This window comes from Peromyscus leucopus, chromosome 23 (assembly GCF_004664715.2).
Source record: "Peromyscus leucopus breed LL Stock chromosome 23, UCI_PerLeu_2.1, whole genome shotgun sequence".
Taxonomy (NCBI): Eukaryota; Metazoa; Chordata; class Mammalia; order Rodentia; family Cricetidae; genus Peromyscus; species Peromyscus leucopus.
This window is the reverse complement of record NC_051082.1, coordinates 9,237,017-9,251,885: the sequence shown is the minus strand read 5'-3', so window position 1 is coordinate 9,251,885 and position 14,869 is coordinate 9,237,017. Positions and strand designations below refer to the sequence as shown.

At 49.8% G+C, this 14,869-nt stretch overlaps 1 protein-coding gene across 1 annotated transcript in view; it reads left to right on the top strand.

Annotated features, from left to right (window-relative positions):
• Positions 1–14,869, top strand: part of Fbxw8 (F-box and WD repeat domain containing 8) — a 98,593-nt gene that overhangs the window by 48,786 nt on the left and 34,938 nt on the right. The window contains exon 6 of the mRNA XM_028878807.2: positions 13,648–13,844. Within this exon, the coding sequence (XP_028734640.1) occupies positions 13,648–13,844 (197 nt within the window). The remainder of the gene's footprint in view (positions 1–13,647; positions 13,845–14,869) is intronic.

Genomic DNA, 14,869 nt, shown 5'->3' with positions numbered 1-14,869 from the left:
CAAGCCAAGTCTGTTTCAGCCAGTTCCCTTTGTACTGGCAGGCAGCTGTTTGCGGTTACAAAGAAAGGATCAGTCATTTTATTACTTATCTCAAAAGGTAATCTTACAAAAGATCTTAAAGAATCACAGATCTAAACTTTTATTTATAAAGAACAGTCATTTCTACTTGAAGTCCTCAAAGTGCACACCGACTCAACAGTTTTTTTTTTTTTATTAAGTCATCCTAGGAAGCCAAGGGCAAAAATGGAAACAAGAAGTATTATCATCTTTGGTCACCAACCCATCTTATCAAGAAAGGCACATTAGCTAGTAATAACCAGGCTGCCATTGTTCTTGTTCCCTGATCTCAGTGAGTCCCTTGCTCAACTATTAAAAGTGTGCCTTTCTAGACTTCAGATTGTTCCTCAAGATTTTCTACATCAAAGCCAAACAAAACAAAAACATCTTTTAACTAACTTGACTAACACTCCACATCTCTAAATTCTTTCCAAGGGTGGTTGCTGTGGGTTGGTCTTTCTGTACTCTGTGAATATGTGATGCTCTCATTGGTTGATAAATAAAGCAGTTTGGCCAATGGTGAGGCCAAATAAGGTTAGGCAGTACTATCAAACTGAAGACAGAGAGGAAGAAGGGTGGAGTCGGGGCAGCCACCAGCAGCCACCAAAGGAGCAAGATGCCAGAGACTGGTAAGTCATGAGCTACATGGTGATACAAAGGTTAATAGAAATGGGTTAACTTATATGTAAGAGCTAGTTAGTAAATAGCCTGCACCATGGGCCAAACATTTATGATTAATATAAGCCTCTGAGTGATTATTTGGCTGCTGGGTATTTGGGAGTTGCTGGCTGGACACAGAAACGTCCACCTCCAGGTGGTGGTTGAGTCATGAATCTGCTCCAGCATTAATCTGCTTCACTGGTGAAGTGAAGTGCCTGCCTTTCCAGGAAACTGTTGAAGTGCGCACTGCCCCACTCATCCCTCCTCGAGATGACCCCCCACCCCCACTTGATGCTGCAGACAAGTTGCTCAGAGTGGATTGTAGTGCTAAGTGTAGAACTTCTCCAGAACTGTAGACAGTCTTCCTGACTTTGATCCAGGCAGAGACTCCTCAGACACAAAAACACAAATTATAAAAGAAAATAGTTAACATCAGAATCAAAACCCTCATTTCTTAGAGACACCACTAAGATGTGAAAATATGAATGAACTTGGGAGAACAGGGCCTAAAAACCAGGTGGACTAAAGTCTCATGAAATAACCAACTTTATTCAGAGCATCGGACACTTTATACTCTGAGGGTTAAGAAGGATCACATGAGAAAGGTGTACAGTCACAAGGATTAAGCTATCCGTGCAAAAACATAGTTTTCCATAGAGGCATATGAATAATAACAGCTGAAGTAAGCTCCTGTCTGCTGCCTTGGGAGGAGCGTGCAAACACCTTCCCAGGACAGTCCTGTGTTTTGAAGAAACTGAGCTCACAAGACTCTTGTCACTTTCTTGGAGTTTTCTCACAAGCACTCAGAATTCTCACGACTCCATTCTTGGACTGTGTTCTAATAGTGTACATGTGTGCATGCATGCGTGTTATGAAGGACTTGCTAGCCTGGCTGATAAGTCGGGGCCTGGTGGTCCAGAGGTGCAGAGAAGAACCTGGGGCCTCAGCAGTTCAGCCTGGCACCTGAAGTCCTGAAGATCCCCAGAGATCCACTGCCCTCTATTCCCATTGGAAGGCCCAAGAAGCTGGAGTCTGGTGTCAGCCAAGGACGGTGGCAGTTGCATCAGAGAGAGATAAGTGAGCAGGCAGGCAGGCAGGGCTGCTTGTTGCTCAGTCTGGATCACCTGACAGAAGAGGCCACTGTGGGCAAGGTCTGCTCCCCACAGCACTCCTCCCTGAAAGGGCTCTCAGAGACTCAGCAGACAGGGCTAGTTCCGTGGATTCCAGAGCCCATCAGGTTGACAGCCCAGTCTGCTGCGGTTGCATGCAGCCTGATGCAGTTGCATGCAGCTCGATGTAGAAAGAACTTTATAGAGACAGACAGCAAACAGTTAAGCACAGCAACACTGTAACTGTTGCTTCAGCGAGGTGCTTGCATGGCCCGCCTGCCCGCCCGCTTTGAAAAGACGATCTACATTAGCTACGGAATCACACTGTTCCTTACCCACAGTGCTTAGACATACTAAGTGCTGGTGATCCCCAAGCAGTCCGTCCGTGTTCCTGTGCCTTCGCAATGGGAACAGCACTTGTACAAATGGAGTGTGGGCTGCCTTAGGATGCAGCGTTCCCACTGGTCAATCTTAACCTGGAGGCTGACAGCACGTGAACACACAAACTTGTGCTTGGTTGCTTATGGGGTTTTGTCCATTGTAGCTCTACACTAGAAGCAACCCAGAGCGTATGAGGTGGCGAGTATGCCTTGTGTATCCATGCAGTGGAATGCTGAACATCAGTAGAGTTACGTGGGGGGTCAGCCACATAGCAGCAGTGAGCTGGACCTCTGCAGTGTTGAAATGCGTGGCATCAGCCAGATTGTCAAAAGTGCATCCTGCATAAAAATTCCACTGCTAGGGAATCCTAGGACAGATAGAGCCATGACAGTAACCAGCAGGTGAGTAGTCAGCAGTAGCTGGAACTATGGGAAGAGACTTGGCTGTAGAAGGGTGTAAGGGGACTTTTTGGTCTGGGGTAGTTCTGGATGGTGGTTGTAGTGAAGGCTACAGGACCAGTATGTTTTCTGTTCTGGCCAAATTGTACATTTGAAGTTGATAATTTGGGGTTGGGGATTTAGCTCAGTGGTAGAGCATTTGCCTAGCAGGTGCAAAGCCCTGGATTTGATCCTCAGTTCTAAAAAAAAAAAAAGTCAGTACCATTTTAATTACATTTGCCACATCATCTCGTTCTTGCAGTGATGGTTGTTTTGGTCAGTGTGTGGAGTGAAAGTGAGTGCGACTCACTTTCAGCTGAGGGTCATGTCCTGGTTCTCATTCTGAAGGTTACAGGAGTGTGTTGTTGTAGAACCTGAGCTGCGGAGATGGCTCAGGGTCAGAGCGCTTGCACTGGCAGAAGACCCAAGTTCGGTTCCCAGCACCGGTGTTGGGTGTCTCACAGCCTCCTGTGACTCTAGTTCCAGGGCTCCAGCACCATCACACACACACACACACACACACACACACACACACACACACACACACACACACACACGGCGAGGGTTGGTAAAAATATATATTGTGCTATCCTTGTACAATACTGAATCTAGCCTCCACCCAGATTTTGGGTTTAAGTATTAATACTGGAAGTGACTGACTAGGACACCTATGTACAGAGTGAAACATCTTTGGGTAAACAAGATTGGAGATAGAGACATCAAGTTAAATTAGCGTCCCCAGAGGCTGAAGTGGGAATCTGATTGTCTCAGATTCACAGAGACAATCCCAGGGGGGCACCCACAGCCTTAGGGTCCAACTCCAAGTCACCAGAAGGGCCAAGGAACTCCCACGGAATCAGAAGGGAATACAGAAAGGCAAGATTATGGCAAAGCACAGTTGCGTTTTAGTTACCCAAGGCCAAATGGAGTGAAAAAACTGAACCTGCAGGTCACCTGACACCATAGCCATTCAGAGTGAATGACCAATATCCCCAGTAAGTAGAGAGCTTGCTGGTCTGGGGTGGACCTGCAGGATTATAACCCATCACATCATCATTTTGTGCTTGGCTGGCCAGAGACTGTAGGAAGTAAGGTCCATACAGTGGTGTGTGCCTGTAGTCCCAGCTACCTGGGAGGCCGAGACAGGAGGATGGCTTGCACCTGTGAGTTACAGACCAGTCTGGATACCAAGCAAGACCAGTGTCTTCAGACAACAGACACAGAGGTTAATATGCTTGCATTGGCCCCATACTCACTGCTTAGCTCTATCAGTCCACGGACTCCCACCTCGGCCTCCATAGTGCTTAGAGCTTTACTTTATTAGAAATAGTCCTTAAAATTCTATTTTAAAATCCTTGTGTGAGGGGCTGGAGAGATGGCACAGTGGCGAAGAGCACTGGCTGCTCTTTCAAAGGACTCAGGTTCAGTTCCCAGCACCCACATGACAGACAGTTCACACCCACCTGTAACTCCAGTCCCAGGGGATCTGATACTGCAGGGCTAAGCATGCAAGTGATGCATAGGCACACACCACACGGAACACCCGCACGCATAAAGTTGTGAAGTCCTCTTAAGAAAATTGAACCCAGACTTGAAGTGATTAGTGTCGTAAAGCCCCACCCCTGTCCTCTGCTTCAGCACAGGGTTCTGAGCTCTGTGCAGCTCTGTCGTGACCAGAGCAGCTTAGGGGAAGGAGGTGTTGGTTGGGCTTACACTTGGAGTCGCCGTCCATCATGGAGGGAATCGGGGCAGGAACTCAAGCACCTGGAAGGCAGGTCCGCTTGCTGTTCACACAGCATCACCTCCAGCCAGGGAACTTCTAGGAGTGCACCAGGAACCATGGAGGATGCTACTTGCTGGCTCACACACAGGCCCTTCCCAGACAGCTTTCTGATGCAGCCCAGGACTAACTACCTGCCCAGGGAATGGTGCCTCCCACGGTGGCCTGGGTCCTCCTCTATACACTAAAGATCAAGACCATTCCCTGCTGCGGGCCACAAAAAAAAATAAAATAAAATAAGAAGTAGGAATTCGGCTGATTATAACAAAGCTATACCTGGAGGAGTTAAGCAGTATTCCAGAGGATGAGCCCAAGGCTCAAGGAGTCTTGGTGATATTGGCTTTTGAATATTAGCTCTTTCCTGCTATGAATTTCTTGTATGCTGTTGTAGCTTTTCCGTCATTCATTGGGCACAATGCCCCCTGTACAATTAAAGTATTTGTATAACTTTCTCCAGCTGTGCTACAGCAGACACAGTCAAAATCCCTAATTTCAGGCCTTTCTGTAGTTATTGTCATTGGCAGTATCCAGTCAGGACCATCCCCAGAAGGATGAAAGTATCTCATCTGAGATACCTCACAGACTCTCTAAGAATAGACTTAAGCATCCAGACTGTCTGTTTGAAAAGGCCTGGTGGAAGTGCTAATTAAGCTTAACTTTCTCCTTTTCCACATCTTATCTCTAGTTTTAGATCTCCTTTTAACAAGTACCAGGTGCATCTAGCTGTGATGGAAGTTGCCTAGCGACCGAGCACACTCCCCCTGCCCTGCCAGAAAATGGCAATAGCTTGGACAGATAAGAAGCCACAGGAAGAAAGAAGGCAATTTTATTTTCACCCATGACCTAGTGACTTATAGGTTCTTAACATTTCTACTAAACACTTCTAAGAACATAGTTTGAGCGTATAAATTCCCTTGTAGTGGCAGTTAATGAGGCAGTTCCACAGAGTTTATCTGATAGTCAAAGGGGGTTTCTTTTGCGTCAGTTTACAGCAAGCAGAAGGGTCGGGTACAGGATCCAGGAGAGGTGAAGCGCAGCCCAACCCTCTGGAGCACTCCGACTTGGTCTGCAGTCCAGCTTCCCGGGTAATGAGGTAGTCAAGAGAGTGAACACATATGAATTTCAGTTCTTAAGGGGTCCCCACCTGTCGGGGCTATGCCCCGGGCGGGGTCAGGTACCTAGCAGTTACGTGCAGTCTACTAGGCCGATGCTTCAGGGGCGAAGCATAGACAACCACCCCTATACCCCTCTTCTTAGGTTTTAGCCGAATTTAGCCCTCAGTTGATTCATCCCATTAGTCACTTCCTTTTGGGGTTGCTAATGACAGCTGACAGTTACTGCTCTTTGTGTGGATCTTATCACCCCACCTTTTGATCCTGAGGGAATTCAAGCCTGGTGACCTTGCCTTGGCCAGAGTATTGCTGATTGCATGGGTATATAACTGTAAACCTCAGACTCTTGGGGAACTAGATTGGAGGACTAGAGAGACTAGAAGAACGAGATGGAAGGTGAAGAAGAGCCAGGTGGGGAAGAACAAGATGAGGAAAGACCAGATGAGAGAGAAGGAGATGGGAGAGGAGCTGAGATGGGAAAGAACTAGATGGATGAGAACCTAGGTGGGGCAGAATTAAGATAGAACTTAGAGGGACAACAGATAAATGTAGAGAGAAATCAGGCAAGACAGGAGCTAGGCATGAGAGCAGAATGGAAGCCGTGTAGAGAGAGAACTGACTCAAAAGAATAAGTGAATGGACTAAGAGTTTTGTTTACATAGATTTATTAGAGTATCCCTCAGGTTAATTTGCCGCTGGTAGCGTCTCTTCTGGAAATCTGGGAGAAAGCTATCAAGGGGCTGGACCCCAATGGCTTTCGTTAATTCCCCAAAGGCATACATGCCCAGAGGCCAGTCTGGTCTGACAGTCCTTCAGTTGAGACTCCCGTCTTTAAAAAAGATTTTTTATTAGATTTATCTTATGTGTGTGAGAGTTTTGATTACATGTATGTATGTGTACCATGTGTGCCTGGTGCCCAAGACTATCAGAAGAGAGAATTGGAGCCTCTCAGATTGGAGTGGCAGACACCTGTGAGTTGCCATGTGAGTTCTGGGAATTGAACCGGGTCCTCTCCAAGAGCAGCAAATGCTCTGAATCACTGAGCCAGCTCTCCAGCCTGGAGACCCCCTTCTCTGGTGGCCATTGGCTGTGCCCAGTTGCCAGCTGAGCAAACCTGTTAGTAACGAGCAGTCTTTTTTTTTTTTTGTTTTTTGTTTTTTTTGTTTTTTGGTTTTTTGTTTTTGAGACAGGGTTTCTCTGTGTAGCCCTGGCTGTGCTGGATCTGCTCTGTAGACCAGGCTGTCTCGAACTCACAGAGACCCGCCTGCCTCTGCTTCCCGAGTGCTGGGATTAAAGGCGTGCGCCACCACTGCCCGTCTGAGGAGCAGTCTCTTTAAGGGGAGAACAAGCCCGTGCAGCAGCCTTTACTGGAGGCGCCTGGCCTGTGCTGGGGTGGCCGGCTCCAGCTGATCCAGGGAGGTTGTGGCAACAATAGTTTTGGACTCTGTCAGAGTTTAATTCACCTGAACTCCTCAACAGACCTTTTAGAATTTGAGTTTGTAGTTTAATTTTGCCCACCAGAATTAAATATCCTCTATAAAATGATGCAGATTGTGCTTGGAAAAAAAAAAATCTCACACTAGTCAGATCGTCATCAAGGTGTGTAACAGGTTTGTGTGTGTATTTTTTATGTAGCATTACATGTGGAAAGAATTCAAGCACTGTGAACGTGTACGACCGCACGGAAGTGCTGGTTTGTTTCCGGTGTCGTCGTGAAGCTATGGCTTGTCCCCCAGCACCCCAGGCAGCCTTCCCAACCAGCATCCCATGCTCTCCTGGGTGCCCTGTCTGGTCCCCTTGGTGATGTGACCGGAAAGTGGTGGCTAGTGTCAGGCTTTGCCAAAGTGATGCCTCAGTGATACTGTCTCAGTGATGTCCTCTGCCTTCCCAGAGGGGCCCTGGTAAAGCCTCCTCTGCGTTGACTGGCTTCTCAGTCATCTCTTCTTCCTTGGACTCGGTGCTCTGAGTTACACTGAGATGCCTGGCCGTCAGCAGTGTGCTGTTCACCTTGCCCTCAGCCCACTCCGCCTTGTTCAGATGTTCTCCTGATTGCCGTGGACTTCGGAGTTCCTGGGAACCCACCCTCCCTACCTCCCTCCTTGAGCCTCTGCCGCCCTGGTCACCCCGGCTTTCGTCCTTTCCCTAACCTTGGTCCTCCAGGCCATTCAGAATCCAGTCTAAAATGCCCCTTCCAGAATCCTTTCTCTTTATTGCTTTTCCTCTGGAGACAACGGCATGCAGCCTTGCGGAAGGGGTCCCCTTCACTCCGCCCTTTTCCCCTTCAAGGCATACCTGACTCAGCCCTCTGGACCCTTGCTCGTACTGAGCTAAACTCCTGTTCTGGGGAGATGATTCAGTGGGTAAGCTGCTCGCTGTGTAGTTCTCACAAAAGAGCTGGGTGGTAGTGCTCCCTCATGCCCTGCGTGACCCCAGCACTGGGGAAGTGGACACAGGTAGATTCTGGGGCTCACTGGTCAGCCAGACAAGCCCAAACAGTGAGCTCCAGATTCAGTGAGAGACCTCTTCACACAAGGAGAGAGAGAGCGCACACGCCAGCCAGCCAGCGAGCAAACTGCTCCTCTCAGACTTGATGCGTGTCCGCAGCCTGAATTCAGTGTGATGTGTGCAGTTAATGAAGAGGTACATGTTTATGGCTAGTGAGTGCTGTGGGTGCATTTTAAATTTCTGTTAAAACTGCTTTTCCCTTGTCAGAGAATCCCTTCTGCGTCCTTCTTAACTGATTGTAGAAAAGCACTTATTTCCATAGTGGGAATGGAGCATGCCAGCTGTCTGTAGAAGTAGCCGGCTCATTCCGTGTCTCTGAACACAGCTAATTGATCCTGTCTGGTTAGCTGTCATGGGCCTGAGACCGAGCTGCAGGTGTTAATCGCGTGAGCACAAGAGGCGGGCTTGAGCTCACCGTGGCCGGCTGCTCAGAAGGGAGGCTCCAGAGCCCATGAGCAGACATGGTAGTTGAGGGTCTGCCCTGTGGCTGTCTACACTGTAACCTCTTTTAAACCGTAGGTACATGGGGCAGATCAGAGGGGAGGGGCAGTGCCTATGTGTGTTTCCAAAACCAGTTCAGTGGTTATTTACCTTTCAAGCAATTAACGTAATTACCATTGTGCTGAGAAGTAATTGGGGAAGTTCTGCCCTGAGCTCTTACAGCCCCACCGGGACAGTTTTAGTTGGGACTTATTTTTTTGATGGAAGTCTAATTGCAGTTTTGGCTTTGTGCACACAAACAGAAGCAGCTAATTGTTTAGGCAAATAGCAGATTAATTTAAATATGCATCCCTAATAAAACAAAAATGGTATCCATTATGGTCCTTGTTCCCATGCCGAGGAATATAAATACCGTGCGCAGGCACCATTAGGCGGAGTTCTTAAGGACTGTCGTCGCTCTTGCACAGTGGTAGCACTTTCCCGATCCCAGTAATCTTTACAAAAGCTAACATAAATCAGCTTAAACTCATTTAGATCCCATTTCTACTATGTGCAGTTTCATTACCACACTCTGCCTGGCCTCCTTTGGGAGGTGGAGGGACGTGCTGCAGACTGGCATGGGTGCCCATCCACAGCTGCTCAGCAGCCTTTATGTCTCCTCCAAAGCCTGGCCCTCGTCACTCATGTCACTGCTAATGACTTCCTGGTCTAGGGCAAGTGCTGAGTGCCTCTAGCCCGGCTGCTCGTCAAGGTGGAGGGTACTGAGTGGGGAGCGGGAGCCAGGAGCACTGCCAGGTCCCGCCCCTGCCTACTTGGGGGGCTTTGGCCTTCCCTCACTGTCTTCTGTCAGATGGGCTGGGAAAGGTCCAGTGTCTTCCTTTGTCTGCGCCCTTTTCAGATTTCTGCTGAGTGAACGGGCTCTCTTGTAGCCCCAGCGCTCCCTGGAGCTCAGAATCTTCTCTGCAGGTGTGGAAGACGCTCTGGATGGATGCCTCCTGCCTCTGTTTACACCGTGGGGCCTGGACTCCAGCTCTCAGAGCCTGGGGCTGCTGCAGGAAATGGTGGCATGTTCATAAGTCACCAGGACCTCCCTTTGCCTTTGCTGAGCGATTTTCTTGTTTCACCTTGGCCTGAGATGCAGGGAAGTAGAGGACAGCTCAGTGCCTCTGCACTCTAAACTCTATTCCAAGCCAGCAGGTGGTGGGCAGGCGTGGAGGACTTGAGTCATCTTTTGGCATAGGCTGATCAGACCAGGGCTGGGGACCTGTTCATGGACCAGGGTTCACATTTTGTTCCATGCTTGGAGTAGAAGCCTTTGTGGGATGGAGCTGGCTCCTTTAGAGAAAGCTGGATTATGGAGACAGACAGGAGGAAACAGTTGTAGAAATTAGAGGTGAGATCTGTGGCATGTACAAGTGGCCTTGGTCCTCAGTGTTGTCTGGGTCACTGGTTCTGATCCCTTGTCAGCCTGTCCTGTCCTGTGCAGCTCCACTGGGGTCTGTTTTTTGTTTTTTAAGACAGGGTTTCTCTGTGTAGCCCTGTCTGTCCTGGATCTCACTCTGTAGACCAGGCTGGCCTCAAACTCAGAGATCCACCTGCCTCTGCCTCCCGAGTGCTGGGATTAAAGACGTGCACCACCACCGCCCAGCCTGGGGGTCTGTTTTTTACAACTGAACATTTCTAATTGAAACAGAGGTGAACATTGGCAGGTTCTGCTAATGGCACACCACTCCCTCTGAACCCACCCTGGGGAGTGCAGAAGCCCAGCACACAGCCTGCCTCTTTATCTGCCATCCAGTGCCAGAAGCCAAGTTCACCCTGTTGCTGGGCCTATAATACGTTCATTTAGACGAATCCAGGTCAGAGTTTTAAATACTGTACCTGTTTGAGAACTGAACTGCTTTGGTCTGACCGTCACTGCCAACATCTCCCTTAACAGTCATGTGGTGAACGTGGACCAGCTCAACTCAGTGTCCAGAAAGGTCTGCTGCCGCTTGTCAGGGTGAGGACAGGTGTGTGTGTGTGTGTTGGGGTGTGATCTGAAAAAAGTTTATAGCTTCCTTCCTGTTGCTGAGATAAAACACTGACCTGAAGCAACTGAGAGAAGAGGAAAGGTTTATTTGGTTACACTTCCCAGTGCCAGGCCATCACTGAAGAAGGGCGGGGCAGGAGCTGAAGCAGAGACTGGAGGATGCTGCTCGCTCACTCATACGTATCCCAGACCCACCTGCCAGGGAATGGTGCTACCCACAGCAGGCTGGGCTTTCCTCTGTCAGTTAACAATCAAAACAGCCCCACCCACCCCCTTCTCGTGCCCTGTGCAGTTCCTGGATGGAGACTCACTTGTCAGGGGACTCCAGGCTGTATCAGGTTGACAGTTAGATCTCCAGAGGCCTACAAGTGAGAGGCTGTGTAGATACCACCAGAACTGGGCTGCATGCAGGAAGGAGCTTTCTGTCTCCCATTGTCCTAACACCTCGATGCCGCACAGGGCACAGCCGGCATCGCCCCCTGTGTGACCTTGTTGGCCCTTCCTCCTTTCTTCTAACCTCCAGCTGTGCTCTGGGACATTCTCACAGCGGAGGGATTCGTTCTCAGGTTGAAAAGGACTGGGATAGAACTGTGTTAGTCAGGGGTCTGTCTGTCCCCGCCCTAAGCTCTCCCCTCCTCTTTGGTGCGGGGAGTAGGAGGACCTTGTGCACACTGAGCAGGTCTGTCACAGCTGCCCCGCGACTGCCCTGTGCTGGGGCAAAGCCTCTGGGTCTCTAATGTTGAAAGGGACATTGGTGAACAGAGGAGAGGATTGCATGGGGAAATAAGTAGCGCTCTCTTACTTGCATCACTCTACAAGATACTGACCCACCTGCTCCTGCAGAACCAGTGTGTGAGGGCCGTGTACAGATCTCGGGAAGGGAAAGTGGCCGAGAGACTGTGAAGTCCTTGGACTTGGTGTGGATGAGTACTGTCACTTGAAGCTAGGCTGTGGTGAGCTAAGCATGTGTCTAAAGAGTCCTAAAGCAGCTGCCCAATGATCCCGGGGGAATTTCAGCCACTGGGTCAGCAGAGGAAGCAGGATGGAATGAACACATAGTCAAAAACTAGGACCGTGGAAAATAAAAACAGTGTAAGTAAGTAGTGGGGCTGGAGAGGTGGCTCAGTGGCTGAGACCACTTGCTGCTCTTGCAGAGTGCTCACAAACACCCACTGGGAAGCTCACAACCACCTCTAGCTCCAACTCCAAGGTATCTGAGGCCTCTGGCCTCGTGGGCACCTGCACTCATGTGATACGCATATACACAGACACTTACCTAATTAAAAATAAAATAGATCTAAAAATGTAAGTAGTCTTAGCTTGTATTTAAAAAACAAGACCAAATATATACTATCTGCAGGAACTCCACCTTACGTGTGTATGTCTTTAGAGACAAGTTATTATTCAGCCTGGACTTGGTGTGTTGCTCAGGCTAACCTCAGACTGTCAATCTGCTGCCTCATCCTTCCTGCCACTGAGGCTACAGGTGTGTGTGTGTGTCGCTGTGCCTGGCTCCAAGAATCAATCCCACTTTAAAAATACAGACAGACAGCAAAGGAAACAGATGGGCAAAGCCAGGGTGCGGGGTGAGCGGCAAAGTGAACTTCAGAGCAGAGACTCCTGCCAGGGACAGAGAGGGACATTACATGTGAGAAAGGGACAGTTAATTCAAGAAACCATTAGAGCACTCAATGCTTGCACACCAGACTTGGTGCTAGGGGAGCGCAGTGACGCCAGTGCCATTGACGGGAGCCAGCCTCGTGGCACACATAAATGTAACTGCAGAGGGGGGCTGTCAGTGGTGAGAGTATGGAGGTGCTCGGAGAGAGTGGCCTCCTGATCGAGGAGCCCTGAGTGTCTGAGGCAGCTTGGAGCTCGGCTCTGTGCTGCGCTCTGTTTACTGTGTGTTTACATGTTTATCGAATCCAGTTCTGTTGAGAAAGAGATGCCAGCCAAACCAGCCCTTGCCTAGTAATGAAACTGTGTCTGTAGATAGACTCCGAGTGTGCTCGAGTGCGCTGTGTTGAACAGCCAGCAGAACATGGGCCGAGTGTGGTGGTGTGTGCGTCCTCACCCAGCTCCACTTCTCTCTCCCCAGCTCAGTGCAGTGGTCCAGCCACTTAGAGCTTCTACTGTTCTGCTCCGTGGAATGGGGGAACTGCTCTGGCCACAACGGAGAGCACACAGTGAGAGGAGGCATGTGATGTGGACTGCCCAGAGGCTCTGCATGGCAGTTCTCACTGTGTGATGCCTCAGAACAGACTCAGAGCCGCGTTTGGAAGAGGCCATATTAAGATGAGGCCTCCTAGGGTGGTGGGGACACTAGTGCCTATTTAATGAGTGGGCCTCAAGATGGGCATTTTCTGTAGCACATCTCCTGCGGCAGAAGAGAGAGTTTACCAAAGTATATGCCAGGGACCATGTCATGGAGCCTTTTATGACCTGCCTGTCCTCCGTTCGATCATAGTTCTTAGAAAAGTGCATGCCAGCCGGGCGGTGGTGGCGGCGCACGCCTTTAATCCCAGCACTCGGGAGGCAGAGCCAGGCGGATCTCTGTGAGTTCGAGGCCAGCCTGGACTACCAAGTGAGTCCTAGGAAAGGCTCAAAGCTACACAGAGAAACCCTGTCTTGAAAAACCAAAAAAAAAAAAAAAAAAAAAAAAAGAAAGAAAGAAAAGTGCATGGGGTTCACGGTGAAGCCTTTTCCTGGAGGAGAGCCCTGTTGCTCTTGGTGACTACCAGCTGCGGGCCATTTGGAAGTCTTGCACCTGCAGTGTAGAGATGAGGGCTGTGCAGGAAGAAGGAGATAGTGGACTGCACAGAGATGGGGAGTGAACAGTGTCACTGCCCCTGTAGGAAGGTGGGAGCTCAGGCTGGCTTTACGGCTGAGCATTGTTTGTGGAGGGTCTCCCCTGGTCTGCCCGGTAGTCCTGTGTGGTGGGTACTGCTGTCTTCAGAGGTAAGAGACTGGTGAGGAGTGACATGTCCCAGTCCTGCAGCTTGGAAGCTGTGGAACAGATCCAAACAAGCGTGCGTCTGTGTCGTCTTGGTGGAGTGAATTTGGAAACTGACTGCATGCTCGTTCTGTGCCTGTGTGAACTGGCTTACAGCTGCTCTCTGCCTTGCTCCCCCAGGGATTCTTAACATTTGGGACCTGAGGACCGGGAAGTTCCCTATCCATCGCTTTGAGCACGATGCAAGAATACAAGCCCTTGCGCTCAGCCGGGAAGAGGCCACGGTTGCCACAGCTTCTGCTTTTGACGTTGTGATGTTGTACCCTAACGAGGAGGGCTACTGGCATGTAGCTGCGGAATTTGAAGTTCAGAAACTGGTGAGCTCTTCGTCTGTTCGTTAGCTTGCCTTCTAAGAATCCCTGGGTCTAATCAGACAGATAGCAATGATGCCTGAGCCTTCTGTCCGTGAAACTCCCAACAGCCCACTGAAGTGGGTGATAGAATTTCCTTCATTCCCAAGAAGTCAGGAATGGCTCAGAGTGGCGTATTGACCTGCCCCTGGTTTCTGAGCTGAGAAATAGTGACTCAAATCCAAGTGTAGGGCTGAGGCTATGGCTTAGTGGTAGAACATTGACTTAGTGTGCGTGAGGCCTAGGTTCCAGCCCTCTTCTTCCCCTTTAACTGTGTGGGTGTGTGCTCATGAGGACATCAGAGGTGTCGGATCCCCTGGAGCTGGCCTTGTAAGGGGTTGTGAGCTAGGATTCTAATTCAGGCCCTTGCGAGGAGCAATACATGCTCTTAACTGCTGAGCCATCTCCACCCCAGCCCTGCTTCCAAACCAAGCAGCACAGCAGCACATGCAAACGCGGAGCTGGTTAGGGCCAGAGTCTGCTCGGACCTCGGTCCCAGCCTCCTTACTCCCCCTGGGGGCCTGAGCTTCATTTCTGCCTAAGGCCTAAGTGAGCAGCAGTGGTAGGTACAGTGTAGTCTGTGTGGAAGGAAGCATTCAGCCCACACTGTTGTCTCACCTAGAACTAAGAACAGCTTTTGAGGGAAGTCAGTGTGGATCGAGAGCCGGGCTCAGGGATGTGCATGAAGCTGAGCCAGCTCCGGGAACTTCGCACAGGGCTCTGACAAGTTCAGTTGTACACAAATCTTGTCCACCAGGCAGAGGGGGTTTGGTGATAAGACAGTGTTCAACTGTCTGTGCCGAGTTTGGATTTAATTTGAGCACACTTCATTTTGGCATTAGCCAGAGGAGCAGAAGAGCCAGCCTTGATCAAGGATTGATGGCGACTTGGAACCAGCTGCCCTCTCCCTTTCCCTGTGGGAATCTTAGATTTGAATAGCAAGCACCTGGCGTCACTGCTTCCCCTCCCTGAGCTGCTTGCTACCGTGGCTC